This window comes from Mustelus asterias, chromosome 3 (genome assembly GCF_964213995.1).
Source record: "Mustelus asterias chromosome 3, sMusAst1.hap1.1, whole genome shotgun sequence".
Classification (NCBI taxonomy): Eukaryota; Metazoa; Chordata; class Chondrichthyes; order Carcharhiniformes; family Triakidae; genus Mustelus; species Mustelus asterias.
In genome coordinates, this window is record NC_135803.1 from 138,888,712 (window position 1) to 138,906,465 (window position 17,754).

Here is a 17,754-nt window from a genome sequence, read left to right on the forward strand (position 1 = left end):
AGGCCCTTCGGCCCCACAAGTTATGCCGAACATATCCCTACCTTTTAGGCCTACCTATAACCCTCCATCCTATTAAGTCCCATGTACTCATCCAGGAGTCTCTTAAAAGACCCTATTGAGTTTGCCTCCACCACCACTGACAGCAGCCGATTCCACTCGCCCGCCACCCTCTGTGTGAAAAACTTCTCCCTAACATTTCCCCTGTATCTACCCCCAGTACCTTAAACCTGTGTCCTCTCGTAGCAGCCATTTCCATCCTGGGAAAAAGCCTCTGAGAGTCCACCCGACCTATGCCTCTCAATATCTTATATACCTCTATTAGGTCTCCTCTCATCCTACGTCTCTCCGAGGAGAAAAGACAGAGCTCCCTCAGCCTATCCTCATAAGGCATGCCACTCAATCCAGGCAACATCCTTGTAAATCTCCTCTGCACCCTTTCAATCTTTTCCACATCCTTCCTGTAATGAGGCGACCAGAACTGAGCACAGTACTCCAAGTGGGGTCTGACGAGGGTCTTATATAGCTGCATCATTATCCCCGGACTCCTAAACGTAATCCCTCGATTGATAAAGGCCAGCACACCATACGCCTTCTTAACCACCTCCTCCACCTGCGGGGCCGATTTTAGAGTCCTATGGACCCGGACCCCAAGGTCCTTCTGATCCTCTACCGTACTAAGAGTCTTTCCCTTTAATCTTTTCATATACTGACTCCGAATTTACAATGGGAATAATGGTGAGCCTTCAGTGATCACTGTTATAATGGAGGAAACTGACAATAGCTTCAGGAGTACACACAGACATAGTTAAGGGCAAAAATCCAGAAGTCCTTATTTTAGAGACAGCTTGCCCCTCTGCAGGGTGTCAGGATAAAATATATAACCACATGGACAAACATGGGTTAACTAAGGAAAGCTAGCATGGCTTTCTTAAGAAGAAATCATGTTTGTAACTTGCTATAGTTTTTTGAGGAGGTAACAGAGATGGTTGATGAGGGCGATGCTACTGATGTGGTGCACATGGACTTACAAAAGATGTTTTATATAGTACCACACAGCAGCCTTGTCATAGAGTCATAGAGGTTTACAGCATAGAAACAGGTCCTTTGGCCCAACTTGCCCACGCCTCCCTTTTTTTTAAAACCCCGAAGCTAGTCCCAATTGCCTGCGTTTGGCCCATATCCTTCCATATCCATATTACCCATGTAACTGTCTAAATGCTTTTTTTAAGTTTTGTGAGCAAAATTTTAGTTATGGAATAAAAGAGACAATGGCAACATGGATACAGAATTGGCTGAGCAACACGAAACAGAGGGTAGAGATTAATGGGTGTGTTGTCTGCTGGGGGTAGCTTTGTAATGGTGTTCCCCAGGGTCAGTGTTGGGATTCTTGCTTTCCTGATATATATTAATGGCCTAAACCTTGGTATACAGGACACAATTTAAAGTTTGCAGATGAAAAAAAAATACTTGCAAGAATTATGAACTTTGAGGCAGGTAGTGTAGAACTTTAAGGGACATGGGCAAGTTAGAGGAATGGTAAAGAGGAGACAGGTGAAATTCAGTGCAGAGAAGTGAAGGTGATTCATTTTGGTATGAGATACAATATAAAATAAAATAAAGGGTACAAGGTTAAAGTGCTGAAGGAGCAGAGGGACCTGGGTGTATATGTACATATGTAATTGAAGGTGGCAGGACAGGTGGAGAGAGCAGTTAATAAAGCATACAGTATCCTGGGCTCTATTGATAGGGGCATAAAGTATAAGAGCAAGGAGGCTATGTTAAGTTTGTATAAGTCACAAGTTCAGCATCAGCTGGCGTATTGTGTCCAGTTCTGAGAATCACACTTTAGGAAGGATGTGAAGCCATTGGAGAAGGTGCGGAAAAGATTCACACGAATGATTCCAGGGATGAGGAATTTCAGTTCCGAAGATAGATTGAAAACGTTAGTACTGTTGTCCTTGGAGAAAAAAGGTTTGAGAGGAGATTTACAAGAGGTATTCAAAATCATGATGGTTTGGATAGTGTAGATAGGATGAGGGTATTATCAGATCAGCCATGATCTTAATGAATGGCGGAGCAGGCCCAAGGGGCTGAGAGGCTACTCCTGCTCCTAATTTATACGCTCATAAACTGTTCCCACACTCTCAAGGATCGAGAATGAGAGGGCACAGATTAAATGTAATTGGTAAAGCGAGCAAAAGTGATATGCGGAGAAATTTCTTTACACAGCCAGTGGCTAGGGTCTGCAATGCACTGCCTGAGAGTGTGGTGGAGGCAGGTTCAATTGAAGCATTCAGAAGGGAACTAGACTATCTGAAAAGAAAGATTGTGCAGGGTTATGGGGAGAAGGCGGGAGAATGGTACTGGGTGAGCTGTTCATTTGGAAAGCTGATGCAGAAACAATGGGCCAAATATCCTCCTCCTGGGCTGTAACCATTCTGTGATTCTGTCAAAATGACATTCTAAACTTTTTCCGGTCAATCCTTTATGTCTCACTCCCTTGATTCCATCTGCATGTTCAACATCCATTTTGCTTTCTATATGTTTAAATCTAATTTACATTTCCTGTTTTACACCTCTGACTTTGAAGCCTGCTTAGCTTTGTGAGGATCCTTCAATCTTATTGGTGAAAGGACCTTGCTATTCATACACATCAGATTCCCTGTAGAGGGCGCTATGCTGGAAAATGCAGCATATGAGAGGAAAGCTAGGTTGACAACTCCACAAGATGTCAGCCAGTGACAGTCAGCATGGTGGCACAGTGGTTAGCACTGCTGCCTCACAGCACCAGGGACCCTGGTTCAATTCTGTCACTGTCTGTGTGGAGTTTGCATGTTCTCCCCATGCCTGCATGGGTTTCCTCCCACACTCCAAAGATGTGAAGGTTAGATGGATTGGCCATGTAAATTGCCCCTGAGTGTCAGGGAGATGAGCAGGGTAAATACGTGGGATTACGGGGATAGGGCCTGGGTAGGATTGTTGCCGGTGCAGGCTCAATGGGCTGAATGGCCTCCTTCAGCACATTAGGGATTCTATGATTCTATGATTCTATAACTTCCTACACATCCACTATAGAGTCATATAAAATCAACGGATGGAGAAGTGGGTAAGCTACATAATTATCCACTGTTTCTTTTTCTGTCTACAATACTATTTGCCACCATTAATTATTTTTTTGATATTATTTTCATTATTTCCATGCTAAGCGCTTCCTAATGGTCTGACAGATTTATATTCTATTTATTTATCAGCATTTTGTTTTAATGTACAAAAGAATCACTTGGATCTATTTTGCAACAAAGGTTAAAAACACAGCAGATGCTCGAAATCGGAAAGCAGAACAGAAAATGCTGGATCTGTTCCACAGATCTGAGGTGATCATCAGGTTGACAGCCTTCTAGATCATCGACTGGAAATGTTAACTCAGTTTCTCCCCACGGGCCTGCTGAATGCTTCCAACATTTCTCTGGGTCTATGTTGTGCTCATTCAAGAGAAAGAATGTCATGAGGAATAAAGATTTTATGGAACGCATTCAAAAGACTGGAACTTCAAACTAAAATGTGCCAAATTTGCCAAATATTCAAACAAAAAAAATAATCAAGCTATATGACTTCCTGGTGTTTCAAACTGTGTACAAGTTGAAGTACCAGCCTTCACTTGACTCTCACAGGAGAATATCCTGCATTTACATCTACACCTTGTGGAAATTGACAATTCAAATCATATTTTGGAACCCACTGCTTGTTACTGTGGAAACAATTTATTTTGCGTTCTGATGACTCGTCAACAACCTAAAATATTAACTTGGTTTCTCCCTACAAAGCCTGGCCTTTTGAGTGTTTCCATCATTTTTGGTTTTTATTTCACACTTCCAGCATTCCATTTTCTCACTTCATGCTGTTTTCTGTTGGAGGTTGTTAAATCACTCGAATTATAGGATGTCACGACACAAAAACTGGGCAGATTATTATCTGAATGACTATAAAATAAGGGAGGAGAATGTGCAACAAGACCTGAGTGTCCTTGTACACCAGTCACTGTAATTAAGCATGCAGGCACGATGGCACAGTGGCTAGCGCTGCTGCCTCACAGTGCCAGGGACCCGGGTTCAATTCCTGGCTTGGGTCTGTGCGGAGTCTGCACGTTCTCCCCGTGTCTGCGTGGGTTTCCTCCGGGTGCTCCGGTTGCCTCCCACAGTCCAAAGATGTGCTGGTTAGGTGGATTGGCCATGACTCTTAGTGCCAGGGGGATTAGAGGATAAATACATGGGTTACGGGGATAGGGCCTGGGTTGTGGTCAGTGCAGACTCGATGGGCCAAATGGCCTCCATCTGCATTGTAGGGATTCTTCTCTATGATTACATCTATGAGGTGCAACAGGCAGTAAAATGGCAAATGTTGCATTGGCCTTCAGTGAGAGGATTCGAGTACAGGAGTCAGGATGTTTTGATGTAATTATACAGGGCCTTGGTAAGGCTTTACCTGGAATATTGTGTGTAATTTTGGTCTCTTTATCTGAGGAAGAATGTTCTTGCTCTGGAGGGAGTGCAGGAAAGGTTTACTAGACTGATTCCTGGGGTGGCAGGACTGATGTATGAGGAGAGATTGAGTCAGTTAGGATTAAATTCGCTGGAGTTTGGGAAAATGAGGGGGGATCTCATTGAAACCTATCAAATTCTAACAGGACTGGACAGGTAGATGCAGGAAGAATGTTACTGATGGTGGAGAAGTCCAGAACCAGTCTGCGGATATGGGATTTAGGACTGAGATGCAGAAATGTTTCTTCACCCAGAGAGTGCTGAGCCTGTGAAATTTGCTTCCACAAGAAACAATTGAGGCCAAAACATTTTGGGCAGGATTTTACGGCCTTCCTCATCCCGAAACTGTAAAATCCCACCCGAGGTCAACAGACCTTTCCATTGTTCCACCCCTCACCCGCTCCGATTCCTGAGGCGGGCGGGATGGTAAAATTCCAGACTGTGTGTTTTCAAGCAGGAATTAGATGCACTTGACAGGTAGGGGAATCAAAGGATATGAGGGAAGGCAGGATCAGGCTATTGCGTTGGAGGATCAGCCATGATCATAATGAATGGCAGGGCAGGCTCAAAGGGCCGATTGGCCTACTCCTGCTTCTATACTCTATGTTTCTATGTGCCCCAGCATCTTGTTTTAATGAACCATGCTTTTCATCCATTGGTGATTTAATCTGCGTGCTTCCATCATGAAAGCTCTCAGTCTAAACATTCACCCTTCTGGCAAAGCAGACTGCAGATTATAATTTGAATTGCTTACCTCTGGTCTCACTGGGTCCTCAATGCCAACTACAGCAATACAGGTTAGGTCCATTAATATGCCATTCTCATTGTCCCATTCAGGCTCTGGATTCCCTGGGAAGTCACGGAAGGCGATGCAAATGGTCCTCAATCCATCACAAGCCATGGGTTCAATGACCTTCTTTACCATCTCGTCACGGTCTCGAGGCCTGAAGACCCGTATCTCTCCAGCAGCGTTCAAGATGTTTGCGCATCTATAATAGGAAAAAAGGTGTTGCGAATGTTTACCAAGTATAGCCAGCCGTGTGAAAATACACTAATATGTCCATTTAGAAAGGAAATGGTTAACACTGCTGGAGACTGGAACACAACATGCTCAGGAAGAGCACAGTCAAACTGCAATGTTGGACTTCACTCTCTGTTACCCCTGACAACGGGTCTCAAGCAGAATCTCAGTAGATCATCCTCTCTGTCAGGCTCTTATCACACTCTCACATGATGGGAGGAAGTAGTCCAGCTCCAAAACTTTGGCTGGAATTCTCCGGCCATTCACACCGGCGGGATTCTCCAGTCCCGCCAGCAGCGCATGCCTGCCAGCGGGTTTCCCACCGGCGTGGGGTGACGTCAATAGGAATTCCCATTGACAGCGGCGGGACCAGAGAATCCTGCCATTAGCAAACAACGCGCCACCTGCCGGCGGGAAACACGTGACTGAGGCTGGAGAATCTCGCCCAAGGTGACCAATTATTTATTTTCCTTCACAGACTTGTGTGATCACCACCTTTACAGCACATTGATAGAACCAAGTGCACTTACATTACAACCTGAGGATTCATGTATTAAAGAATCCCTACAGTATAGGAAGCCATTCAGCCCATTGAGTCTGTACTGTCCACAATCCCACCCAGACCCTATTCCCATAACCCCATATATTTACCCTGCTAATTCCCCTGACACTAGGGTCAATTTAGCAAGGCAAATTCACCTAACCTGCACATCTTTGAACTGCGGGAGGAAACCAGAGCACCCTGAGGAAACACATGCAGACATGGGGACGACGTGCAAACTCCACACAGACAGTGAGTGACCAAGGCTGGAATTGAACCCGGGTCCCTGGCGCTGTGAGGCAGCAGTGCTAACCACTGTGACACCGTGCTTCGAGAGTTGAAGTGTAAATGCAGCCTTGTTTATTCCAACTATTACAAATAAAAGATCATAAAAAACATCTTTTCATTTTGAAGTGTGTGCATTTTGTATTATTTTAATGGATTTACTTTTTTAAGACAATTTCTGAGGCTCCTTTGCTGTACATTCGAAAGCTTCCATCTTGCATTTTGATGACGGTACTCATGGACTTTCTCTCAGAGTTGAAAGTGTAGACTTTGTAGAGCTTCTCTTCTGGTGTGTGATCTCGAACAGTTTGGTAATCTCGCTTCAAGTCCAAGACCATTCCCAACAGTCCGCATTCAGTCTTGTTACCAACTTGACGGGGGAGACCAACTTCCTTCTCTGGAGGCTGCAAGAGAGAAAGGTTCTACAAGTTAACTGCGAAACAGCGCGAGGGAGGAGCATAATCTGGTTCCTTAAATTCATTCAGTGAGTAAGTGCCCCCCCCCCAACAGAGAAGATATCATAGAGAATCATAGAATCCCCACAGTACAGGAGAAGGCCATTCAGCCCATTGAGTCTGCACCAACAACAATCCCACACAGATCCTATCCCCATAACCCCACTTATTTACCCTGCCAATCCCACTGACACTAAGGGCAGGATTTTCCAGCCACACTCACCCCAAGACCAGAAAATCCTGCCCGAGGTCAGCAGACCTTTGAATGGTCCTGTCCTACCCGCTATGATTCTGACAATCCTATGATGGCGTGGGCAGGGTCTTGGGCGAGAATCCAGCCCTTGCCCCAGTAAGGTTCCTAAGTGGCCACTTAACGACTAATTAAGGACATTTTCCCATCCAACCTCCATTTTTACTTTGATGGGAGCTGGATAGCTGAGGGCAGGATGTAAAAAAAAAATTACTGGCCTCAATCTCAGGTGGGAAGGAGGTGGTGATGTGTCTTTCGGAAGCCCCCTTCTAGCTGAGGGTTTCCTCCCCTCATGACTGGACACTTCCTGACCTCCCACCTCACTTCACCCCACTGGCCTATCCCTCAATTAAATACACATTCCTTCCCACTCTTCTCATGTTCTCCCCCCTCCCCACCGAAGGGGTATTTCCTACCCTTTTCTCACCAAGACCCTTGCCACTTATCCTGCCACTGGCTCCCTGCACTTAGTCCCAGGCACGGCACTGCAGTGCCTCTTCTGGCCACTGCAGTGCTGTGCATGGAGGGGCAAGAGAGCAGCTGGGCAATCTGATTGACAGCTCTCCAAGGCAGGACTTGCTCCCAAGTGTGGATGCACTGAAATGGCAGCGGGTCTATCAGAGTTGGCGGGAATACGTTTCCCAACTGACTCTCTGGATGGCTGTGGTCCAGGCTATTGTATTCAGACTTCCTCCATGGAAGGTCAATCCTTCTGCCGGCCTAAAATTGAGCATAGGTGGGAAACAGCCCTGAGGTGGCCCATCACTGACCACTTAAGGGCCTCAACTGGGGCAAGGACAGGCTTCCCATCCAAAGTCTTGCCTATTCCAGCGTAAAATTGCTGTGTTGCTGGGGTGGGAACTTGGAAAATCCAACAGTGGGAAATTCTGGCCCATGTGTAAAGATATTTCTCCTGATGTGTTCCATTTAATGTTATATTGATGGTCCCTTTCTCTTTGACAACCTTGACAACAGGAAATATTCTCCATCGATTCACCCTGTCCCATCATTTTTAAACACTAAGGTTTATTAAATCTAAATTTCATAATTTGAACACACATTCCCCTTTAAGATGCTCCTCTCTCTTTAGGCCAAATGGCCTACCCTTGTCTTCTGTGGCGGAGTGTCAAACATTCAACATCTTTGCTCGGCCCCAAGGGATGTTTTGCTGAATGAACGCAAGTTGCTCTTGTTTTCTATCAAACATGGAGGGATCAGTTTTATTGCCTGCATTCTAATTGGGACTAAATTGAGAAGCTGGACTGCACATCTATTAATATTCATGCACCATCCCAAGCTCCTGGTCACTTAAAATTCTCCATCCCATTTGCACTCTGATCTCACTGTCCTCGGCTTGCTACACAGTTCTAATGAAGTTCAAGGAACAGCTCTTCATCTTTCCTTTAGGCAATTTACAGCCTTCCGGGCGAACTTGAGTTCAACATGTTGAGCCATAATCACTGCTCTCAGTTTAACAGACAGCAGCTGTTGATAATGATTTGGCTGCTGCCACTTACACCTCCTCTGGGCCCCTCTTTTCTCCTTTGTCTCCTTACCATCCCTTTTGTCCTTTAATCTCTCATATTTCGACCGTCTCAGGCCTTCCCCTTCGGTTTTTTCCCACTCCCCCCTTTTTCTGTCTCTTAAAGCCCACTGCCATGTCTAACTTTGGCCAGCTTCAACAGAAAAGTCATGGCCTGAAATGGTTACTCTTGTTTCTCCCTCCACAGATGCTGCCTGACCTGCCAAGTATTTCCAGCATTTCCTGTTTTTATTCCATATCTCCAGCAGGCTATTTTGCTTTTGTATTAACATTCAATGTCAGCCTCTTGACAATTTAAAAATGAACTTGAAATTCAGCATTGTTTTACATTATACATTGGAGCAGCATCTGTACTGCTGGATAGCTTCATTAAATTAATTGCACTGCACCTGACAGCAACATCTCATTCCCAATACAATGCCACTGGCACTTCATTAATTCTTTCTGCATAAAATCGCACATGTCCAGAAAATGCACATTCAGTAAGCAAATAAAGCAACTGTTGTCTTTCTGTAGCCGTTTTCAAATAGCCTTGCGAAAATACTGGATGTGAATCCAAACGTATTCCATAATTAATGCTGCAAGTGAATAACTGAATCCGAGGTCTTTCGATGTCCACTTTGCAGTTTCTGATATTTGACAGGACCGTTGGCGACTGAACGCCAGTTTACTGACCGAGAATTTACACCCGGGTGTCTGCACGTTCCACCCATTTTTCTGCCTTCTCTAATCCCTCGATTAATGTGATCAGAGAATCATAGAATCCCTACAGTGCAGAAGGAGACCATTCGACCCATCAAATCTGCACCGACCACAATCCCACCCAGGTCCTATCCCCATAACCCCACATATTTACCCTAGCTAGTCTTCCTGACAATAAGGGGCAATTTACCATGGCCGATCCACCCAACCCACACATCTTTGGACTGTGGGAGGAAACCGGAGCACCCGGAAGAAACCCACGCAGACACGGGGAGAATGTACAAACTCCACATAAACAGTGACCCAAGCTGGGAATCGAACCCAGGTCCCTGGCGCTGTGAGGCAGCAGTGCTAACCACTGTGCCGCCCCATGATCAGATGAACATGACTGCAGGTCCCCTTGAAGTAGTTAACATTGACAAAACTACACTCAATCACTTCTTTGCCAATGTACACTCTTCTTATGTACAACTCCTGGGAAAGGTGCATGCATGATCCAATCTTCCTGTTTGTACAAGGGAACAATATTTGGTAAACTGCATCCTTCTCAAATCACAGCTAGCTCTCCTTTGCTCCAACCATATAGTGTCCTTCCTCCTCTTCCTCTATCACATACATGGTTATGCCCATAGAGAAGTCTATTCTTGCTCCTGACAGGCTCTCACCGCTGTCACAAAATGGTAGGATGCTATTAAAATGAACAAGTGAAATCAAACTGCCATGCCTGGGCAGCAATTAAGGAGGTTTGAGTTGAGGATAGTGATGTTTTGCTGCAATTGTACAGGGCGTTGACGAGGCCACACCTGGAGTATTGTGTGCCGTTTTGGTGTCCTTATCTGAGGAAGGATGTCCTTGCTATAAAGGGAGTACAGCGAAGGTTTAACAGGCTGATTCCTGGGATGGCAGATCTGTCATATGAGGAGAGTCCAGGGATTATATTCACTGGAGTTTAGAAGAGTGAGAGGGGATCTCTTAGAAACTTACAAAATTCTAACAGGGTTAGACAGGGTAGATTCAGAAAGAACATTCTTGATGGTGGGAGAGTCCAGAACTTGGGGTTATGGTTTGAGGATAACGGGTAAACCTTTTAGAACTGAGGCGAGGAGAAAGTTCTTCACCTAGAGAGTGGTGAATGTGTGGAATTCACTAGCGCAGAATGTAGTTGAGGCCAAAATGTTGACTGATTTCAAGAAGAAATTAGAGATAGCTCTTTGGGCTAAAGGGATCAAGGGATATGGGGGGAAGGGGGGATCAGGATATTGAATTTAATGATCAGCTATGATCAATATGAATGGTGGAACAGGCTCAAAGGGCCGAATGGCCCATTCCTGCTTCTAGTTTCTATTTTTCTATGTTTCTAACAAGTAATGGGGGTTCTTTGCAATTGATACAATTCGTAGTCAGAGTGCTTTGAGTCAGGAAGCAGTTTAAACACAGATGCGGGTGTTGAAGAGGCAGCAGCAAGAGAGAGAGAGGCAGCCATCCCCAGGAACCAGTTCAGCCAGAGATTAGGGGCTGAAGGCAACAGAAGAGCGGGGGTGGGGTGGAGGGAGGGGGGCGGGGTGGCTGGTGGAGGGGCAACCATCCTCAGGAAACAGCTCGACTGGAGATGAAATGCTGAAGGCAAAAGCCAGTTTGTGCAAAAGATCGTTTTCTTCCATGAATTGAAGAACGTTCCCAAGTCTTGGTAAATTATGCTGTGCGGTGTGGTAATCACTGGCTCGATCTGTCCAATGGACTTGTGGTTGGTGTTGGGAAATGGGGGTCTCAGCAGAGTTTAGGATTATGGGGGAAACAGAAATTTTTGGGCTTTCAGTCTTTGAGGGATTAGGTGCTTACTGTTAATTTGCTGAAGTATAAGATTAATCTTTGCAGGGTTCTATCTTTCTCCTACCTGAATAAATACTCTTTATTTGTTGTTCAATGAAGAAGAGGTGGCACGGTGGCGCAGTGGTTAGCACAGCTGCCTCACTGCGCCAGGGACCCGGGTTCAATTCCGACCTCGGGTCACTGTCTGTGTGAAGTTTGCACATTCTCCCCGTGTCTGCGTGGGTTTCCTCCGGACGCTCTGTTTCTTACAAATAGAACCATAGAATTCCTACAGTGCAGAAAGAGGCCATTCGGTCCATCGAGTCTGCACCGACCACAATCCCACCCAGGCCCTACCCCCGTATCCCTACATATTTACCCACTAATCCCTCTAGTCATCTCAGGACACTAAGGGGCAATTTTAGCATGGCCAATCAACCTAACCTGCACATCTTTGGACTGTCAGATTAAGTTGGCCAGAGTGCATTGGAAACGCAGTGCTGGAAAAGCTGAAGCTGCGACAACGTTTGCTTTCATGACAAAGGTAAATGGGACCAACTGGGACTCAGAGGTCAGTCACGAGAATTTACAAAAAAGTGGCAAGAGAGCATCTGAAATAATGTAACAGCAGAAATGGCAACTAAATTTTCCGATCTGAGATAGGGAATCACTTGAGTAGTTAATGCACCATTAACCCGCAGAGGAGGTAAATGCATTTATCCCAGATATAAAACGATGGAGATATTTTTAAAGGAAACTTATTATAACTGCCATTTATTATAATATCTGGCTTTTCACAGTAACTTCATTGCAGTGTTAATGTAAAGCCTACTTGTGACACTGATAAATAAAAACTTAAAACAAATTTTTTTTTAAAAATGTCACTCTTGGGCTGACGAATGCTGGGTGGGATTGGACTTTGGATAAAACCATAGTCCCATCATTCTCTGCAGGATGATATTAAAAAGTTCTGCTGCACATTTAAGAAAAGTGCAAGTATTCGGGGCAAAAAAAAATCCTCCCTTAGCCAGTAACACCAAAACACACAGATGAATGATCACTATCCCATTGCTGATTACAGGACATTCTGCACGTAGAATAACCTCCACCATCTCTTAGGTGGTCACAACACCCCAAATACAATTCAGTGTGTGAAAGACTTTCAGACACTTCAGCGACATGCTAAAGTGTGAGGGAAATGCAACTATCCCTTTCCCTTGAAAGCAACAGAACTCTGCACAGGCGGATAGGCCTTGCTGCTGAATGCCTGTTTAATGACATGCTTTCGTGCAAGTTATGTTGTAATTTCTTTACATTTATAGGCTCTTCATTTCATATTCCATTGCCCGCTGAGAGTGTGGGCCGTTAACCTGCTCTAGGCAACAATTCCGTCTAACTAGCTGTTCGAACAAGCACAAAAGCAGCCTCGTGTAGTGAAGAGTGCAGGCATGAGTAGAGTATACAAACTAACTGCCTTCAGACCAGCAGTTCCAGTGGACTATGTATAATTATTAAATTTGATATGCTCTGCCAGATCCCATTGACATGTCCAATGTAATGTTACTCTTGTAACATCTGTAGTAATGCTGGCCTAATAAGATGTTTCAATGCTATGTGACAGTTTGCACCACTGCACTTGTTAGCTGCTGCTGCATTCCCATGCTACAGCCATGTGGTGGCTCTCTGGAGTAGTTTTTGGTTGACATCCTTTCCATCAGCCCTCCTGGTTGATGCAATCATAGAATTATACAGTAATGGAGGCAGCCATTCAGCCCATCAAATCTATAGAGACCACAATCCCACCCAGGCCCTATTTCTGCAACTCCACAAATTTACCCTGCTAACCCCCCTGACACTAGGGTCAATTTGGCATGTCCAATCAACCTAACCCGCACATCTTTGGACTGTGGAAGGAAACCAGAGCACCCGGAGGAAACCCATGCAGACAGAGGGAGAACATGCAAACTCTACACAGACAGTGAGCCGAGGCCGGAATTGCACCTGGGACCCTGGCACTATGAGGCAGTAATATTAACCATGTTGCCCTACAAGAGACTAGGTAACCACCTATTGGTTTGAAATCTAATCTTTGAATTTCTTCTCACAGCAGATTTTTCCTGACAACCTCAGTTTGCCCTCTAGAGCCTCTGTCCCTCCCGTTTCTGCTGCCTCCACGCCATTTGTGTAGGGTTTGCACACTATCCCCGTGTCTACGTGGGTTTCCTCCGGGTGCTCCGGCTTTCTCCCACACCCCAAAGATTCGGTGGATTGGTCATGGTAAATTGCCCCTTATTGTCCAAAGTTGTGTAGGTTAATGGGATTAGCCATGATAAATGTGTGGGGTTACAGGGATAGGGCGGGGGGAGGGCCTGGGAAAAATGCTCTGCAGGAGAGTCATTGCAGATTTGATGGGCCGAATGACCTCTTCGGCACTGTAGGGATTCTATAATTCTTCCATGATTCTATATGATTTTTGAAGCTGCTACCTTTACGACAGCCCGTTTCTGATTCATGCTGGACCCTACTTGGCTGTTGTTACCTGTTCCCTTGGCTGATCATCCATTTTCTTTACCCCATTGACAAGGTCTGTTTATTTTATTTATTATTGTCACAAGTAGGCTTACATTAACACTGCAATGAATTTACTGTGAAAATCCCCTAGTTGCCACACTCCAGTGCCTGTTCAGGTACACTGAGGGAGAATTTAGCATGGCCAATGCACCTAACCAGCACAGTTTTTCGGACTGAGAGGAAACCGGAGAACCCGGAGGAAACCCACACTGGTACGGGGAGAACATATAGACTCCGCACAGACAGTGACCCAAGCCGGGAATCGAACCTCGGTCCCTGGCGCTGTGAAGCAGCAATGCTAACCACTGTGCCACCGTGCCACCCATCCTCACTTTTGTTCCTCAGCTCTCCCCCCCCCCGCACACCCCCCGCCCCCCCCCCCCCCCCCCCCCCGGCTCCTGTTCCCCCCTATCCCCTGCCTGCTCCATAATCTGCCTTCTCAAATACCAGTACTCTGGCCCTACATTGCTGATGTCTCTGGATAGTTCAAAGCGGTGTTCGCTGTCCCACTTTGTGTCATTTATCTGCTCCACTGCCACTGATTTGTCCAGCTGCTTTCCTCTCATTTACTTCAGGTCAGCTTCCTCCAACATGAAAAACTGAGGTTTACTTCCATATCATTATTTTAGAATAATACATTACAATAACCTTCTCATCTTCCCCCCTCCCCCCGCAAACTACCACATACACCTCTCCCCCCTCTGCCTCTCACCTCTGACCTCCTTCCCTCCCTTCTCTATCTGTGCGCAATGCCGCAAGAGGTTGTTGAGCCCGGAATATATTCCGAATGAAACGGTCAAAAGAACATTTTAATTCCAATCTGACAGAGAGAGATGGAATCTGTAGCACAGTCGGAGGCCTTAAAGTGTTGATGACTTGCGCAAATATCCTCTCTTACCTTCCAGAATCTGATTTGATATTTAAGATACTTAGATGTTCACTGAGACCAAGGGACAAGGTCCTTCGGCCTCCCAGCTGCGTGTATCCCGTCGGCGGGAGGTGGCGCGTTGTTTGCTCGCGGCGAGATTCTCTGGTCCCGCCGCTGTCAATGGGAATTCCCATTGGAGAATCCCACCGGCGTGAACAGCCGGAGAACTCGGCCCATGTTTTTTTCCGTATTCACCTGAGCCTTTGAGCGGGATTTTACGGACTCGCTCAACCCGAGACTGGAAAATCCCACCCGAGGTCAACGGACGTTTCCGTTGAACTCCCCTCGCCTGCTCCGATTCCATGGTGGGCGGGGGGGGTAGAATTCCGGTGTTTATTTCGTCAATGGTTCTACCTCTCCTAACCAGACCTTCCTTGTGATACAAACGGTGTCATTAACATTCCTCATCAGAATATCAGAGGATTCTCACCAGGCGCTAACACCTGACAAGAAGGCAACACCATTCCGAAAAGGTTCACCAATTAGAGATTTAAATTGAAGACTTCAGGCCTTTGCAAATTGCAGCCTCTCAGTCAGATTTTGCCACTTAAACTGTAAATCACTTTAAAGTATAGAAAGCAGATATAAAGTCACACATCCACTGCAGCGAAATCATCTTTACTTTCCATACAAATTATATTGGATTACTCTGAAGCACAGTGAGATTTCTAGCTAGCTGAGTCATTCTGTACTCTGGATCTTGCGTCTGGTGGGATATATACACGATGGTGTACGCATTAAAAATCTCTTTAATCATTAATACACGGGATGATGCGAATCGCAGGGGAGCCGGACTTTACATTAAAAATTCAATAATTTACAATTTTCCGGCTATGCTATTCTAGTTCAGTGTTAACACCTTGGCAAAAGCCTTTTGATCCTGAACGCTGACTGAAGTGTCACAAACTCAGATCGGTTCTTTCGCAAGGAAATCATCACAGTAACTAAAGGAACATGCATCGTAAATCAATCTATAGAGGGCAGAGGGTTGGGGAATGGGTGGGTTACTGTACTTCTAATAGCTCCGTGCTCTCGTTGCAATCTGTCCCTTAAAGTCAAATGACCTTCAGAAGCAGGTATTAAAGGATTATAATTGAAAGCATGCCTTAAACATGTTACAGTACGTAACTGCCGAAATGCCCTGAGGGTAAAACTCCTCTACATGAGCAGTGTGAAAGGGGCTCCTCAGAGATTTGACAGCCAATTTTTCACTGCACCAGTTTTTACTTTCCACTGACGTGGGAAATACTGCCAAGTGAGCTCAAACCAAGATAAAATGTCAGTGAGACGAGGAAATGGGTTTGAGCTACGTGAACGGCAGTGGAAAGAAGATCAGACATGGTGAAAAATCAGGAGGGCTCCTGACAAATAAAAGCTCTTCCTGGACATTTCATTCATCAACTGTTGATAAACCAAGGGCAGGAAAAAGGCCCTTCAGCCCATTGAATGTAAAACAAATTTTACATTAATCCCACTTCCCAGCACTTGGCCCATAGCCGTGAATGTTTGTTCCATGTAACTAACACACCCACACGCACACACACTTCTCCCAATGCATACCCGCATTTCGCAGACCATCATACTGCATTGTGGTCGCTATCACTAAAATGCTCCCCCACTGCCACATCAAACACCTGCCCGGCTTGGTTCCTCAGAATTCGATCCAGTGCCATGCCGTCCCTTGTTGGACCTTCTACATATTGACATAAAAAATTCTCTCCTGAGTCCATTTCAAGAAATTCACCCCCTCTAAAGCCTTTACAGCATGACCATCCCAATTAATGTTGGGGAAGTTGAATTCCCCTAATCCAATTACCCTATAATTGTTTTATTTTTACACACCGCAATGAATTTGCTCCAGTATTGCTCACTGACCACCTGGGGGCCTAAAATACACTCCCAGCAATGTGACTGCCCCCTTTTTATTCCTAAGCTTTACCCACAAAAACTTATATGAAGACCCTTTGAAGATACCGTCCCTCCTTACTTCAGTAACTGACTCGGTAATTAATTATGTAACACCACCTCCTCTTTAATAATGATTAAGTTTGGCAAAGTACTGCCGTGGTTTGCCATTGCCTTGTGCAGTATGTCTGACCAGGAAACTCTCTTGCTCTCAATCACCTGCTATCAGGCATATTAATATGTGGACTAATAATCAACCTATTTGGCTATGTTATGAATGCATCTTTCATGGCCATCAAGTCCTGAAGTGGGACTTCAACCCAAGGTTTCTGGCTCAGAGGTAGGACTGTTACCCATTGCGGCACAAGGCATCCCTTACAAGGCACAGCACGCTCTAACTGGCAATTGCCTGGCCTTTAATCCTCAATGCCCCACAATACTTCTGCAATTGCCATTGAACTCACTCATCTTTACCTTTACTGCATCCCTATTTGGAGGAGGTCTTGTGGCACAGTGGGCGTAGCATCCTTGACATTGAGCTGGAATCTCTGGGTTCGAGTCCCACTCTCGGACTTGACTGCTGAGGAAGTGCATTCACCAGATGGCCAAACAGGTGGACTATTCACCTGGAAATCTTTCCAATACGCCTATGGCAGACAGTTAGAGTGTGAGAACTCCTGGGTCAGCCATGCTTGATGGGAAGTGACACCCCTTTGCCAGGACTCTGTCTACACTTCCCGCTGCCTCGGCAAAGCAGCCAGCATAATTAAGGATCCCATGCACCCCAGACATACTCTCTTCCACCTTCTTCCGTCGGGAAAAAGATACAAAAGTCTGAAGTCACGTACCAACCGACTCAAGGACAGCTTCTTCCCTGCTGTCATCAGACTTTTGAATGGACCTACCTTGCATTAAGTTGATCTTTCTCTTCACCCTAGCTATGACTGTAACACTACATTCTGCACTCACTCCTTTCTTGCTCTATGAATGGTATACTTTGTCTGTATAGCGTGCAAGAAACAATGCTTTTCCCTGTATACTAATACATATGACAATAATAAATCAAATAAAATCAAGAGATCCAGCTTTGGAAACAGACAGAAGCAAGTGCCTTGTCTACCTCGTGCATCACGAGACATGGGAAAAGTCATACGGGTTCCAGCCCCCAACCTCCCTTCTTCCATCATCATCTTTAAACCCTCAAGT

General features: G+C 45.4%; 1 protein-coding gene across 2 annotated transcripts in view; it reads right to left on the bottom strand.

Annotated features, from left to right (window-relative positions):
• Positions 1–17,754, bottom strand: part of atp2b2 (ATPase plasma membrane Ca2+ transporting 2) — a 396,677-nt gene that overhangs the window by 112,562 nt on the left and 266,361 nt on the right. For both annotated transcript variants that reach the window (XM_078209746.1, XM_078209745.1), the window contains exons 12-13: positions 6,548–6,789; positions 5,293–5,527 (exon numbers count right to left, since the gene is read on the bottom strand). In XM_078209746.1, the coding sequence (XP_078065872.1) occupies positions 5,293–5,527; positions 6,548–6,789 (477 nt within the window). The remainder of the gene's footprint in view (positions 1–5,292; positions 5,528–6,547; positions 6,790–17,754) is intronic.